This window comes from Podarcis erhardii (assembly GCF_964252035.2).
Source record: "Podarcis erhardii genome assembly, chromosome: 6".
NCBI lineage: Eukaryota > Metazoa > Chordata > Lepidosauria > Squamata > Lacertidae > Podarcis > Podarcis erhardii.
The window spans coordinates 96,438,961-96,452,838 of NC_138510.1; the positions used below are offsets into that span (position 1 = coordinate 96,438,961).

The window sequence follows — 13,878 nt, forward strand, 5'->3', positions numbered from 1 at the left end:
AATTTGTAAATTTATTTTGTGTTATAAAAACACTAGTGATACTTTTGGATTCAACATAAGAACAATTCACTAACATATATCCATTTGCCTGCCCCCTGTCACTTCTCCCTATAACAGAAATTAGTATCTCCTGGTTTAGAAGACATCTGAAGGCAGCCCTGTTTAGGGAAGCTTTTAATGTTTAATAGGTTATTGTATTTTAGTGTTTTGTTGGAAGCCACCCAGAGTGGCTGGGGAAACCCAGCCAGATGGACGGGGTATAAATGAATAAATAAATTATTATTATTAATAATAATAATAATAATAATAATATTAAACCAATTCACTCTTTCTTCCTTTTAAAAGATAATTCAGAGCATGATAATTAAGTTATGTTACATTAAGCTTAGTATATGTTGGATATTTGATTGATCCCTTTTCCATTTACCTTCCCCTGCCCTGCTGCCATTTTTAGTATTTCTTTCTTCTGAATGATTCTATGAATGTTTGTGTCACACCCCCTCCAGTGTTCCTCTCTAAGGCCTGGGTGGCCAATTAGGGGCACTCGGGCTGATGTTGACTTCAGCTTCCATTATCCCTGACAGTTGGACATGCTGATGGGAGTTGTCACCCACATTGGCTATCCATACTCTAAGACCCATGGGCAGCTAGACCCATGCGTGTTCTCCAAATAAAGTGTCTCTGAGGTACATTGACAAAGGCCTATAGTCCACGAGGCAGAAGATACTGGTTTTTTGATATGGAACAAGACAAGAGCAAGGTTCTGAGTATTTATACCATGCCTGGCCAATCCAGAAGGTTGATAAGGGGTAAAGGGGACCCCTGACCATTAGGTCCAGTCGTGGCCGACTCTGGAGTTGCAGTGCTCATCTCGCTTTATTGGCTGAGGGAGCTGGCGTACAGCTTCCGGGTCATGTGGCCAGCATGACTAAGCCGCTTCTGGTGAACCAGAACAGTGCACGGAAATGCCGTTTACCTTCCCGCCGGAGCGGTACCTATTTATCTACTTGCACTTTGATGTGCTTTCGAACTGCTAGGTTGGCAGGAGCAGGGACCAAGCAACGGGAGCTCACTCCGTCGTGGGGATTCGAACCGCCGACCTTCTGATCGGCAAGTCCTAGGCTCTGTGGTTTAACCCGCCACCCGCATCCCTTAGAAGCTTGATACTGCTTGTCAATTACAGGGACTGATTTTGCACCCTTGTTACCTCCCATACAGGAAGAGAGGTACGAGACCAAAACACAGGTAGCCCATGTGACTAGACCTGTCTCAGGCTATACAATTTGTGATTGATGTCCCTGGCACACTTTTTCCTTCTTTCCTCTCCTTCCATAACTTTGTTATTCCTTTATAATGCATTTCTACATACTTATGGGCTTAGGAATAGAGTGGGTATTTTTAAAAAGAAGGAAGCTCTGTTGGGATACCAGACTTTCAAGTATTTCTGTACATTTTTCTATAAAACAATTTAAAAAACTTGTTTTTATATAAAAACAGAAAACAAAAACTAGAAGTAAGTCTAGAGAGAAGAAAGTCAGCCTGCTATTTCTCGGATGCTGTTATATACCGTATGTGGTAAGCAGTCCTGAATCCCTGACTTTTCAGTGTCTAAAGTGATTTTTAAGTCTGCCAACTGCAACCGTGTGAGGTAGGACCTGAACAGAGGCTGAGAGAAACTACCTTCTCAAGGCCACCAAGAGAGTTCATGGCATCTGTACAGCATCTGAAGCCAAGGAGACCCTGGTCCAAGTCCAACACACTCTCGACTACTTCATACACTGGTCAATGGGAATGTTGCCACTGATTTTAATGGAATGTGGCTTTTACCCAAAATGCTTTACAGACCCATGCCAAACGCTTGACAAATGCTCCAATGGTTCCAATATTTTGAAAATTGCTTCTTTTTAAAAGAAGAAGAAAGAAAGAAAGAAAGAAAGAAAGAAAGAAAGAAAGAAAGAAAGAAAGAAAGAAATGGCACACACAATTCTTCCAACATTTCCTGATATATAAAGGTAAGGTAAAGGACCCCTGGATGGTTAAGTCCAGTCAAAGGTGACTATGGGGTGCTGGCCACATGACCCAGAATGTTGTCTGTGGACAAACGCTGGCTCCCTTGGCCTTATATATAAAATGCAATGCCTGCTTTAAAGAAAAGGTTTGCAACACCTTAATCGACTGGCTTCTGATTTAGAATCTTTGTCAGAACCTGAAGTACCTGCAATGACTTAGATTCTGACAGGGAAGTAGGGACCACCCACAGACAGCAGCACCACCTGCAGAAGTACAAGCTCTGGGCCCTGAAACTGAACCCAAATTTAAAAAACTGGGGGCTACTGGAATTCAAGACTCCCAACAACTGAGGTAAAACCCCCAGAGACTGTAGCCCCTAATTCAGGCCACACTGAGAAAGCAATCTTATTGTCCCCAATAGACTAGCATACCAAAAGAGTATTTTTATGTGATGAGCCACCCCGAGATCTATGGATGGATGAATGAATGAATGAAATAAAAACTGACCACCAATGCCCACAGTGTGCTCAGCAAGAAATGATAGAGAGATAATGGAGTGCAAAGATCCAAGCCAAAGTCCTGTCCCTGTAGGGGTCTAAATTTTTCACAAAGAGGAAGAGCCTGAGAAGATATGAAATTACTAAAAACAAGGCACGTACATAACCAGTCAACCAAAACACCAATACTGGCATTAAATTCCACTAAAAGCCTGGACAAACAGCCTAGTCTTCAGCTAGGTGCTGAAATAAAGAACAATAAAAGGCAACCACATCATAATTGAGAAAAGAATTCCAAACTGGGGTGCCACCACCAAGACAGCTCTCTGAAAGGGCCTCTGCTAAAGATTGTACAGTAGGAGAATGCTCCCAGCAGATCTTAACAAAATGGAAATCCTTTTTTACATTTCTCCAATAGGAGAACTATCTGTCCATTTTCATGACATTTCTCTAACTGTTAATTTCCACATTTTATTTGAGCTTTCACACAATGTAAGAGCCATTTCCAGAACTATAGTGGAACTACAGTAGAATACAGCACAAGTTTAGCACTCATTTCTGTATTATTTGCAAACAGATTGTACCTAGAAGCAAATAACATGGAAATGAAATCAAGGAGGCATCCAAATGTGGAAATTAATTTCATTATTTTATTTCATAAAATTTATATACCACTTGATTGTAAGAAACCTGAAAGTGGTTTACAATAAAATAAAACAAAACAAAACCAGGAAATTTTTGTATTAAAACATACAAGAAGTTAAAATACTGCTATGATAATTTCAGTTACCCTTACATAGGCTGGGCACATGCATGTTCCAGCCATGACAAAAAGGCAAGCTTTTTAGGTACCCTAAATGACTGTGTCTTAGAAGAGTTGGTCATGGAACCAAGCAGAGAGGCTGTGACCCTGGACTTCATATTAATGGGGCCCTGGACCTGGTATGAGATTTAAGTGCTGAACCATTTGGAAGAAGTTACCATAGTGCTATCAAATTCAACGTACACACAAGTCGATAATTGCCAAGAATATCTAGTGCAATCACATTTGACTTCAAAAGAGGAATATGGTGCTCATTCTCTATTTCCTTAACTGTTTACTTTTCAATCAGTAAATTCTGAAACAAATATATAATCTTCTGTAAAAACATCATCTTTATAACAGAGATGTGGCTCAGCCAAACAAGACTAAGGATCCTCCACAAGCAAATATCCCTCTTTAATTTAGCAAGGGGTTTATATAATTATGCTTCCTGAACCAGCAAAATTTCTCTTGAGAGTAGGCTCCCTAAGCACTTAAAGCATGCATATGGCAATCACAGGTTAGTTTTTGTAATGCTTTTTGGTTTTCTCATGTTACATTAAAACATATCATGTGGGCTTTGGCATAGTTAATCTCTGCTTTATCCCCCTTGCCAATTCAAGCAAGAGCAAGTCCATTGCATTAACTCTGGTGCTTGCTCTTAATCTGGAGTATAACTGATGAAAGTCAGAAACCATTGCCTGAACTGCAGTTTAGTAAGTATTTTCAGCAAAAAAGAAAAAGAAAAAGAAAGGCCATTCAAGACTGTCGAATGCCTTCCAAGCATCAAAACAGAGGAACATTTCTGTATTTGCCCATGGTGTAGAACCTTTAAGTCCCTTTACATCTTGGTTTACCTGGGAAATCTGCTAATACCAGCTAAGATCTGTTGGATCCTTGCCTAGCTTGTCTCCATGAGGCTGATATGCCTCCCATATCAAGAATGTTGTTAAGCAATAATTTTAGATGTGGGACTAAGATGTCAGAATGGACTTTAGAAAAGTCCCCTGTGAATCTGTCCATCTCTAGAGCATTCCCCTTGTTCAGTCTGTCATTTACAGACCACATTTCCTTACCAATTATGAATTGATTCAGAAACACCCTGTTGTTTTCAGATAAAGCTAGAATGGAAAAGTCCTGCAAGTATTTGTTTATAGTAGTCAGATATCGATCACTGGATATTTATAACTTCTCATAAAAAGTGAACAAACTGTTAATTGTTTTAGTGCCACATTTCATCTATCCCCCCCCCTTAATTCTAATTCCTAACAAATGTTCCACTCTGCTTTTTTTCTTAAATGCCTCAGTTAAGTTTCAAACTTTTGTTGTGAAGTTCATAGTAATATCTATTTACAGACCATCATTACATTTTTATTTCCCATCTCTAATATCTTCCGTTCATTACATCTGCTATTCTTTAAACAAATGAATTTTCTTGAGAATATTTTTTCTCTCTCTTTGTGTTCATTTATGCATGGTACTCAATTCATAAATGCACTGACCCCCCTACCCCCCCACCCTGAGTACTGTCTTCATGGAGTCTTACAAAGAGCCCTCCATAATAATACTGGCACAAAATTGTTATGTACTGGTATGTGTTTTTATATATTTTTATAGTGCAAGCTGCCTTGTGATCTCCAGATGATGGGCGATATAGAAATTAATTAATTGATTGAGCTCACACTTCTGGCCTGCCATTATGTTTAAGTAATGCTTTGACTCCATCAACTGAGTCCATCCATCCTCTCTTCCTTGTTTTTATACTGTCAAACACAGTCACCAGGTGCAATTATGCTGGTGACTGTCACTAAGTATTATGTCACCAGTTACTGGAGCGTCCTCAGATATCCCCGATGTCTAAATCTCTGGCTATTTCCACCAACTGTTTAGGAATCAAGGTCTTTCCTAGGTTTCTCAGCACAAAAAAATGTAATGTCCTCTAGCATCTGCAAAAGTCTGTAAAACAATAAACTGCCATTTGCACAGCAAATTGGCTGAACCTCTCTAGGAGTCTGTGCCCCATGCTGCTCTCTAAGCATGGATTCCCAAGACATTCTTACACCCTCAAAATACTACTTTAAAACAGAATGGGAAATCTCAATTTCTTCCCCCAGTTCTGCAGTCCTATCGATAGAGATCCGGGCTCAATCATATGGATTCAGAGGTACAAATAGCTAGCAGGGCCTTGAGGCAGTCCCTGGGACAAATGAAGCCCCGCCCCACAGTTCCCAAGCTTCTTCACCTGCAGCAATAAATTTCCAGGTTCTGTCAAACCTCAAATACTGGATTCAGAAGAGTACCATCAAAGAAGGCAAAGATACGACAATGTGATTCTGTGTTTTAATTTTTAGTCCTCTCCCTCCTCCCGCCCCACAAAGAAATTGAACAAAATGAACAGTCATTTTTTAAAAGAAACAACAACAAAGAACAGACTAGCATTTCTAAACTCACCGACACAGTGGAATCCCTTTTCTTTTTTGCAGGTTCGAGAGCAACCATCTCCTTCTATTAGATCTCCATCATCACATTCCTCTGCAAGACTTCTAAGAAAATAATAATACTTTGCACTTATAAAGCATTTTAACATGGACCAAGAGCTTCATATACTTTAATGTTTTCTAATCCTTTACAACAGCTTCTCCATTATGAGTTCCCACATGTTGTGCAGCCACTGATGAAATCTTATCAGCTTGCATTATATTTTTGCCGCCATGAGAAGGAACGTAAAAAAATAAAATAACGGTGCAACTTTTTTACTTCTGCTTATTTGTTTTACAGTTAGGATCTTTTTATTTAAAATACATTAAAATACATTTTTCTCTTATTTTTATCTAGGCATTAATTTTGTTAAGCCTTTCTGGTTGGTCTTTCTTTATTCCAAAATGGGTGTCTATTTTCCACTCCACAGCTCATCTTTCTTGTTAATATATAGGACCATGTTCCTTCTCATCTGCTCTCTTTGAACTGGCTAGCATTCCCTTATCACGTTCAATTTAAAATTCTACTGCATACTTTTATATGCTTGCACTTCATTATTCCTGTTTATCTCTCTCCTTTCCATTTGTGCTCCTTCCAGAGCTTTACATTCTCCTGACCCCTATCTCTTGGTGTCTCGCTCCCTCCAAGGGAATATGAAACTAGGTCTTTTGGTGGGACAAAAACACTCACAATAGAAAAATGGGATATAAATGGTAGTGAATTGATTGATTGATTGATTGATTGATTGAAAGGGTTCAGCCCACAAACCTGAAAGCTGCAAGACAAGTACATAAATGAACAAAACTATTACTGATTTAAAATATTAAAGGGAAAGGAAAGTGAGCTCATCCCCACAAGGGGACCCCTGAGATAAGACTATTTTTGAGGGGTTTGGGATTTTAGGTTTCACACACCCTCGCGTTCCCCGCCCCAGGAAGGCCCTTCAGAGCAGCCCCACAAAGAAGTTATTCTCCACTGATGCAGACAATTTCATAGAATCCACTTCCACAAAAACGATCTAGGTTCGATCTATTCTAATTTCTCTGGCTATGCAAACTCTTCCACAGGCTATCTAGGCATATAAGAACGAGGATGAAAGTAATAAGTGACGGGTGGCAGCAGTATCCCTAAAAGCAACTGATGGCATCTTCGTTTGGAGATGCGTTCAGGTGTGCATCTGAACGCTCATCCACCACCTGTCTGCAATTCCTAAAAGCAAGGCTATCCAAGACAAAACCATGAGTTGCTGTGGGAGTCTAGGAAAATGGAATATGAAAGCAGAAAGCTTTGTGGAATTAAGAGAAGAGGTTCAGCATATCAGTTAACAATACAGATCCCCACCCCACCCCCTATACTCACATGAATGAACGGAAAGCAGGGACACTTTGATATATGAGACTGCAATTGCTGGGTCAGTTAAAATGGGGTGGGTAAAAGAAAGAAAGCTCAGCATTTTCAGATCTCAGGGCTCCTCACCTGCTTACTTTACCATCCCCGCAATAGGGAGAGCCATGGATGTGGAACAGAGGAGGGGAGGCTTCACCTACGGCAGCTCCAGCCACAGCCTGCACTTGGTAGCGATACAGCTGGCCTGCCATCACTTCCCTGCAGAAGCAAACAGAAGTCAAAACTTAAGACAGAATACTTTCCTGCCTCTTCCTAAGCTGAATTTCCCATGTATGCTAAGGACAGGCAGCTAATGTCCAAAAGGCTCAAACAGCTGATCCACAAACGCAGCACCAGATTCCAGGGACTTCCCTCTTATTATCCGACAGGGGCTCTTTAATTTACAGCAGTGGTTCCCAAAGGGTGTAGCACACCAAACCGGTGTGGCAGGAAAGGGCGGCAAGGGGGGGGGGGGAGTTCAAGGACAATTAAAGAAACATTTAAACATTTCAGTGTAGTGTAGTATAGTATCTTCTTCTCTTTTTTTGTAAAATACTGATAAATATATTTTCAAAATCAAGCACTGTTATGAGTTGTTGTTTTTAGTTTGCAAATGTCTTTCTTTACAATGTAAAATTTGGTGTGGCGCCAGCAAATTGTTACTCTCAAAGTGTGGCCCAGAGAAGAAAGCTTGAGAACTACTTCTTAACAGGGTGAACACTAAGATAAAGGTAAAGGGACCCCTGACCATTAGGTCCAGTCGTGACCGACTCTGGGGTTGTGGCACTCATCTCACTTTATTGGCCAAGGGAGCTGGCATACAGCTTCTGGGTCATGTGGCCAGCATGACCAAGCCACTTCAGGTGAACCAAAGCAGGGCACGGAAATGCCGTTTACCTTCCCGCCAGAGCGGTACCTATTTATCTACTTGCACTTTGACGTGCTTTTGAACTGCTAGGTTGGCAGGAGCAGGGACCAAGCAACGGGAGCTCATCCTGTTGCGGGGATTCGAACCGCCGACCTTCTGATCAGCAAGTCCTAGGCTCTGTGGTTTAACCCACAGCACCCGAACACTAGCATACAGCTATTTTTGAAACACCACTTGCTTGTCAATCATCCCATTGCTTTTGTATTCACTGGCTAAGACACCAAAACCAGTAAGTGGCTTCAGCTTAGCAACTGGGCAGAATACTTCCCGCATGTTTCCCCTCATAGCTGAGAAACCTAGTCTAATTTAAGCTTTTAAAAGGGAAAGGGGCCTGGGTTGTCCCTGAGGAACCAGCAGCTAAGAGAGCGTTCCTGAACACTAACGCCTTCACTCACATGTCAGTAAACTTTCGTCCCGGCTGCGTCACCATCGCTGGGGACCCATCCAGAAACGGGGGGTCCCGGAGAACCCTGTACCTTACAGGTTTGCAGTTGGAGCAAAGTGGACTCTGTGGCATGGATATCAGAAGTGCAGCATCTATCTCCATCTGCTCATCAAACGTGTAGATCTTTACGCCAGACACCTTCTTGTTAAGGTTGAGTTTAACCGTGAGGGGGATGTCACAAAAAGTGTCCATGGGCCCCAGGTGTACAGAGTCCCCGTGCTCTGTCAGGATCTCAATGTCCGACAGAGCCTTGGGCGAGTCTGTAGAGAAGTAGGTTGTCCACACCATTAGAGACTCTGGGTAAACAGGATGCAGAAAATGCAGCTCCAAGATGCAACCAAGAGGCTGAGGGCAAGGGGTGGTCATGCTCACGTTGAACAGATTGAACTCAGGGCTCCAAGCCTGCAAGCTGGGCTCACATGGCTGGTCCACATCTGGAGGCCCTTAAAGAAAAACAAAGCAGGGGAGAATTGGGTGAACTGGGCAGCTCACAACCTTAGGGGTAGGACTGCATACAAGGACTAGGGCTGGACCAAAATGAGGAGGCAAAAACCAAATATCGGTGACAGCATTAGAGGGTGTGTGCATCTGTCCACAACTACATAAGCAGATACAAACATTAATAGGCTTCTGCCTATATGAAGAGGCGAGATTTATGTTTGTGTGTATTTAGGGCTGCAAAACTATCCGAAATGAATGTCTGAAACACGGAGGATAGACCTTTTCTTTTAAAAAAGGAAAATGAAACAGACACAGTTATCTCTAGCTCCCATCTGACAATCCTTCTGTTACAGGAAGAAGGGCTGGGAACTTTACCTACTGCTTCTTCTGGAGTCCAGTAGCCAGAAGAATCACAGATCCGAGGCGAGGAGGCCTCATGTACGTATTGGCTGAATGTCCCATCTTCAGCACAATCTCCACAGAGGTTCCCTGTCTCTCTAAAAGAGAGAGAGAGAGAGAGAAAGAGAGAGAGAGAGAGAGAGAGAGAAGGGGAAGGAGGAGAGAAAAACATACTCTGTTCAACTCTTCTAAGTCAGACTTTGAGCGACAAGCTACACAGTTACAATGGCAAAACTTTTCAGGATGTAAAGCAGAGGTCTTCTGCTGTAAGTACAACATAATGGCAACTGCACAGACCTCCCCTCACCCACTTTATTGGAGTGTGTGATGTTTTTACTGGATCCAGGACCTTTAGGGTACAAGGCGAGAGGGAGGTGAAAAGGCCCTCATCTTCTGCCCCAGAAGCACCTGCAGTTCCAGATCCTGAACAGGTTCACATCTTATTCTTCCAGTGAATGTTTGGCCCCAGCCTGGTGGAACGCTCTACCGCAGGAGAACAGGGCCCTGCAGGACTTGACATCCTTCTGCAGGGCCCGCAAGATGGAGCTGCTCCACCTAGCCTTTGGTCTGGGCCCAGTTTGACCTCCCCCCCATGGGACCCTGTAAGTTACCTCTTTGGTCCTTTTATCGGGTCATGTGGGACCAACATGGATACCTGGTCCTGATGAATACTTGAGGTTCCCGACCCCTATGGTTGCAATTCATGGGCAGTCATTTAATTTTATCCTGATTCTAATTTTTAAGCTGTATTTTAATCATTTGTTTGATTGTGTTTTAATGTATTTGATATTTGATGTTAGCCACCCTGAGCCCGGTCTTGGCTGGGGAGGGCAGGTTATAAATAAAAATTTACTTACTTCCTTACTACCTTGTACTGAAGAATGGAACTGGGGAGACACTACATACAAATTTGAGGGCGGGGTGTTCCTATCTCTCTCAACCAGCCGGACCAGAATGGTAAATATGGATAGAAAAATAAGGTCAACCCAGGACATAAAAAAGCTTTAAGACAAGAAATGTGCACTGGAAGGGATAGGGATCAAGCACAGAGACGTGAGTAAACCAGATGTAGCGATGACCACCAACTTGGATGTCTTTGAAAGGGTTTTGGGCAAATTCGTGGAGGATGGATAACAGCCACGATGGCTGTGTACTCCCTCCAGTCTTAGAGGTGGTTTTGCCTCTGAAGAGCAGAGGGCTGCCCTGCTTTGTGGGCTTCCCAGAAGCACTTGGTTGGCCCAAGTGAAAGCAGGATGCTGGACTAGGTGGGTTAAGCCAGGAGGGCTCTTCCTATCCTCTTAGACAGACAGGCACCCCATGGTCCTTGAGAGACGGGACAAGCGGACGGTTTTGGTAGTAACATTCTAGATAAATGTCAGAGTGCGTTGAGGGAAAGGCAAAAAAGAGGAGGTTGCTACAGAAGTAAATAAGTGGATTTTTTTTTTAAAAAAAAAATGCTGTTTACTTTTAAGTGCTTAAAATATGGTGACTCTCCTCCTTCGAATGGGCCTTTCGGTTATCTTAAGTGAGGAATTTTCACCCAGCAAAAAATTTCAAATTCCTACCGATGGCACTAGTCACTTGCCTCTGGGCACCTAAGGACCTAAATGTTCCATGACTCTCAAGTCAGCTGTCGCAGGGTGGAAAGAGACCTTCAAAGAACAAAAATAAAGCAAGTAACTGCATGCATATACGTTTAATTTAATCCAGTTGCCCTACAGGAGGAGAAGGACATGCGTTGTCCTGGCTATGACGTTAAAGCAGGGCTGTGGGCGGGTGGAAGGGAAGGCAAGAGTTCCAAAGTACACAAGCACACTTATCACTAAGGCTGCCTATATCTTATGCTGGTTACGGCAGAAGGATCAAGATCAGGTTTTCTGTTGTACTGATACGTTCCTTCTCTCCCCCCCCCCCCAACTTGACTCAAACATAAAGCCTCAGAGAAGGTTTTGCCAACTGGCAAACAAGTGAGAAGAATTGCCAGCTCATCTTTATCACCTTCTTTGCATTCTGGAATTCCTACGCTGGAGGCCAAGTTCAGCTTTCCCTGAGGTACACATGCTCAAATAAACATTTCCCCATCAAAACAAGTACGTGCGGGTAGTATGGGAAGGAACACCATACGCAGAGAGGGTGGGGCAAGGTCAAAAGGAAGATCTGCAAAATGTATCTGCCATGGGAGGCTGTTCCAAGCAAGAGCATTTGCCTACACAGGTATTTTCACATAGGAAAGCCATGTGTATTTCACAACATCTGAAAAACACACATGCAGAGCCACAGTCCTACCGTGGCACATAGTGAGGAACCTGCCTCATCCTCTGACTACAGATTTTGGGCTTCATTAAGGATCAGAAAAATGATTATTTATTCCACCCACAAAGCATTAAAAACACACACAAAGTAAACGAAGTGAGACTGTTTATATACCCTCACATTGGCACAAAGAGATCAGATGTTTTGGCTTCCAATTCTAATTAACCACCATTTGGCATTCTTCGCCACCTTCACTGCCACTGGGTAGACTCGATGGTGAGCCCTTGCCATTGTTCATTGCATTCAGATGGATCTTTCCTCCACTTGCGTTCAAGCCGTCTCCCAGCTTGTTTCATCGTCCTAAGCTCTGGAGTATACCAAGGAGCCAAACGGGCTCCACAAAGTGAAAGAGGGCGCACAGAAATGATCGTGTCACTGCCCCGAGCCATTCGGTTGTTCCAGAGGGTCAGCCAGAGTTTCAACAGGAGCACCAGTCCTATCGGGTAGGAAATCCCCCAGAGCTGTCTGGAAGCCCATTGACTCCATCAGTCTCTGAAGGCAGACCATCCTAATAGGTCCCCTGCTTCTGCAGAGGGGGAAAGGTGCTGAAAGCCTAAATGTCATCAGGAAGTGATCTCACCATGATAAGGGACTGATGTCAATATCCCTCAGATCACCCTCTTCCTGCCCAGTTGAGAAAATAAGGTCCAGAGTGTGGCTTGCCACGTGTGTTGGGCCATTGACATGTTGGGACAGCCCCCTGGTCATCATGGCACCATAAGGTCCTGAGCCACCCCAGAGCCAGTTGCCTCAGCATGGATGTTGAAGCCCCCCAGAACCAACAGTCTGGGAGTCTTCAGCACCGCCTCCAGGACCAGCTCTGTCAGCTCAGGCAGGGAGACTGCTGGGCAGCAAGGCGGGTGGTAAACCAGCAGAATCCCTAATCTGTCCCCATTGCTCAACGCCAGGAACACACACTCTAGATTCCCACCCAACTGGACAGAGAGTCTGGAGAGAGAGAGAGAACGAATTTCAGCAGAAACAAGGAAAGGGAAGAGGCACCTGTTTACACCAGCAAATATGTAAATAACATATCTGCAAAGGAATTTACATACCTAGTTATGTATAGTGTATGTAAAACACAAACAACAACAACATCGTAGAGAATTTAAAGTAAATAGCTTTCACATCAAGAGTCTGTGGTGCAATGGCAGTTGAATAGGTGAAGGAAAGGGTAGTCAATTCTGACTGATTCCTTTGATATCCCAAGCTAACAGTTATGTAAATTCTGGGAAGGAATTTAGACCAAAAGGGAGAGGTTTAATTTTTATTTACATTTCATTTATATTCTGCCTCGTGGCTACACTTTGCTGCTGGCATCCTATGTGGCATGAGGGCATCTCCCCACACTTCCTTCAGACACAGGAGCAGGGCAAGCGAAGACAAAGGGATGCCAGCAGCTAGGGAAGGGAAATATTAAAGGCAGAGGTTGCAAAGCTGCATGGTATTGGGGAGTGTTCACAGCTGCAACAAAGGAAGAACAGAAAAATATGACTCGTGGAAACAAAGAATAACAGGTGGGGAGCAGGGGACTGGCAGCCCATGAAACCTCTGCAAGACTAATTCGCAGAGATGTTCTTTCCCCCTTGCTACGACTGCCTTCCTCCCCTTCCACAAAGATTCCTCTCTTACCTTTCATATAGCACCCCACTAAGAGGGGGCGGCCAGTGTATGGTGAGGGTTTCCTGGGTCTGCCCAATGACCACCGCTGGCATGGGGATAGGGGTGGGCCTCCTGCCCTGACTCCACTGCTGGTACACCAAATCCAGATAGCAATGCATCCGAGCCACTTGGTTTGGGGTGAAACTGTCTGTGCAATTGTCATCTGTGGGAGAAAGAGAGGCAGCTGGTGAAGAAACTGAAAAGTAGTGCTAGACGGCGGGGAGGCGAGGGTGGGGGAGCCTGGGCAAGAGACCCCTGGGTGCAAGGGGGCCAGGTAGGCTTTGTGTGCCTCCCACAGTGACCTGGTCTCCCACCCCTGCGCTCCTCCCAGAATACTCTGTGCATCAGAGAAGATCCTGGGGCAACACAGGCCTTCACATCATGGGTGCTTAGGAAGACTGGAAGCAGCATGAACCCTCTGGCTTAGCTCACACTGAGGCCCCATCTGCAGTTTCCATTTAAAGCAGTATCATACCACTTGAAAAGGGACACGGGTGGCGCTGTGGTCTAAACCACT

General features: G+C 43.7%; 1 protein-coding gene across 1 annotated transcript in view; it reads right to left on the bottom strand.

Moving 5' to 3' along the window:
• The window catches only part of PAPPA2 (pappalysin 2), a 112,387-nt gene that overhangs the window by 57,328 nt on the left and 41,181 nt on the right, over positions 1–13,878 (bottom strand). The window contains exons 5-9 of the mRNA XM_081865091.1: positions 13,332–13,524; positions 9,363–9,484; positions 8,497–8,989; positions 7,264–7,392; positions 5,761–5,852 (exon numbers count right to left, since the gene is read on the bottom strand). Of these exons, the coding sequence (XP_081721217.1) occupies positions 5,761–5,852; positions 7,264–7,392; positions 8,497–8,989; positions 9,363–9,484; positions 13,332–13,524 (1,029 nt within the window). The remainder of the gene's footprint in view (positions 1–5,760; positions 5,853–7,263; positions 7,393–8,496; positions 8,990–9,362; positions 9,485–13,331; positions 13,525–13,878) is intronic.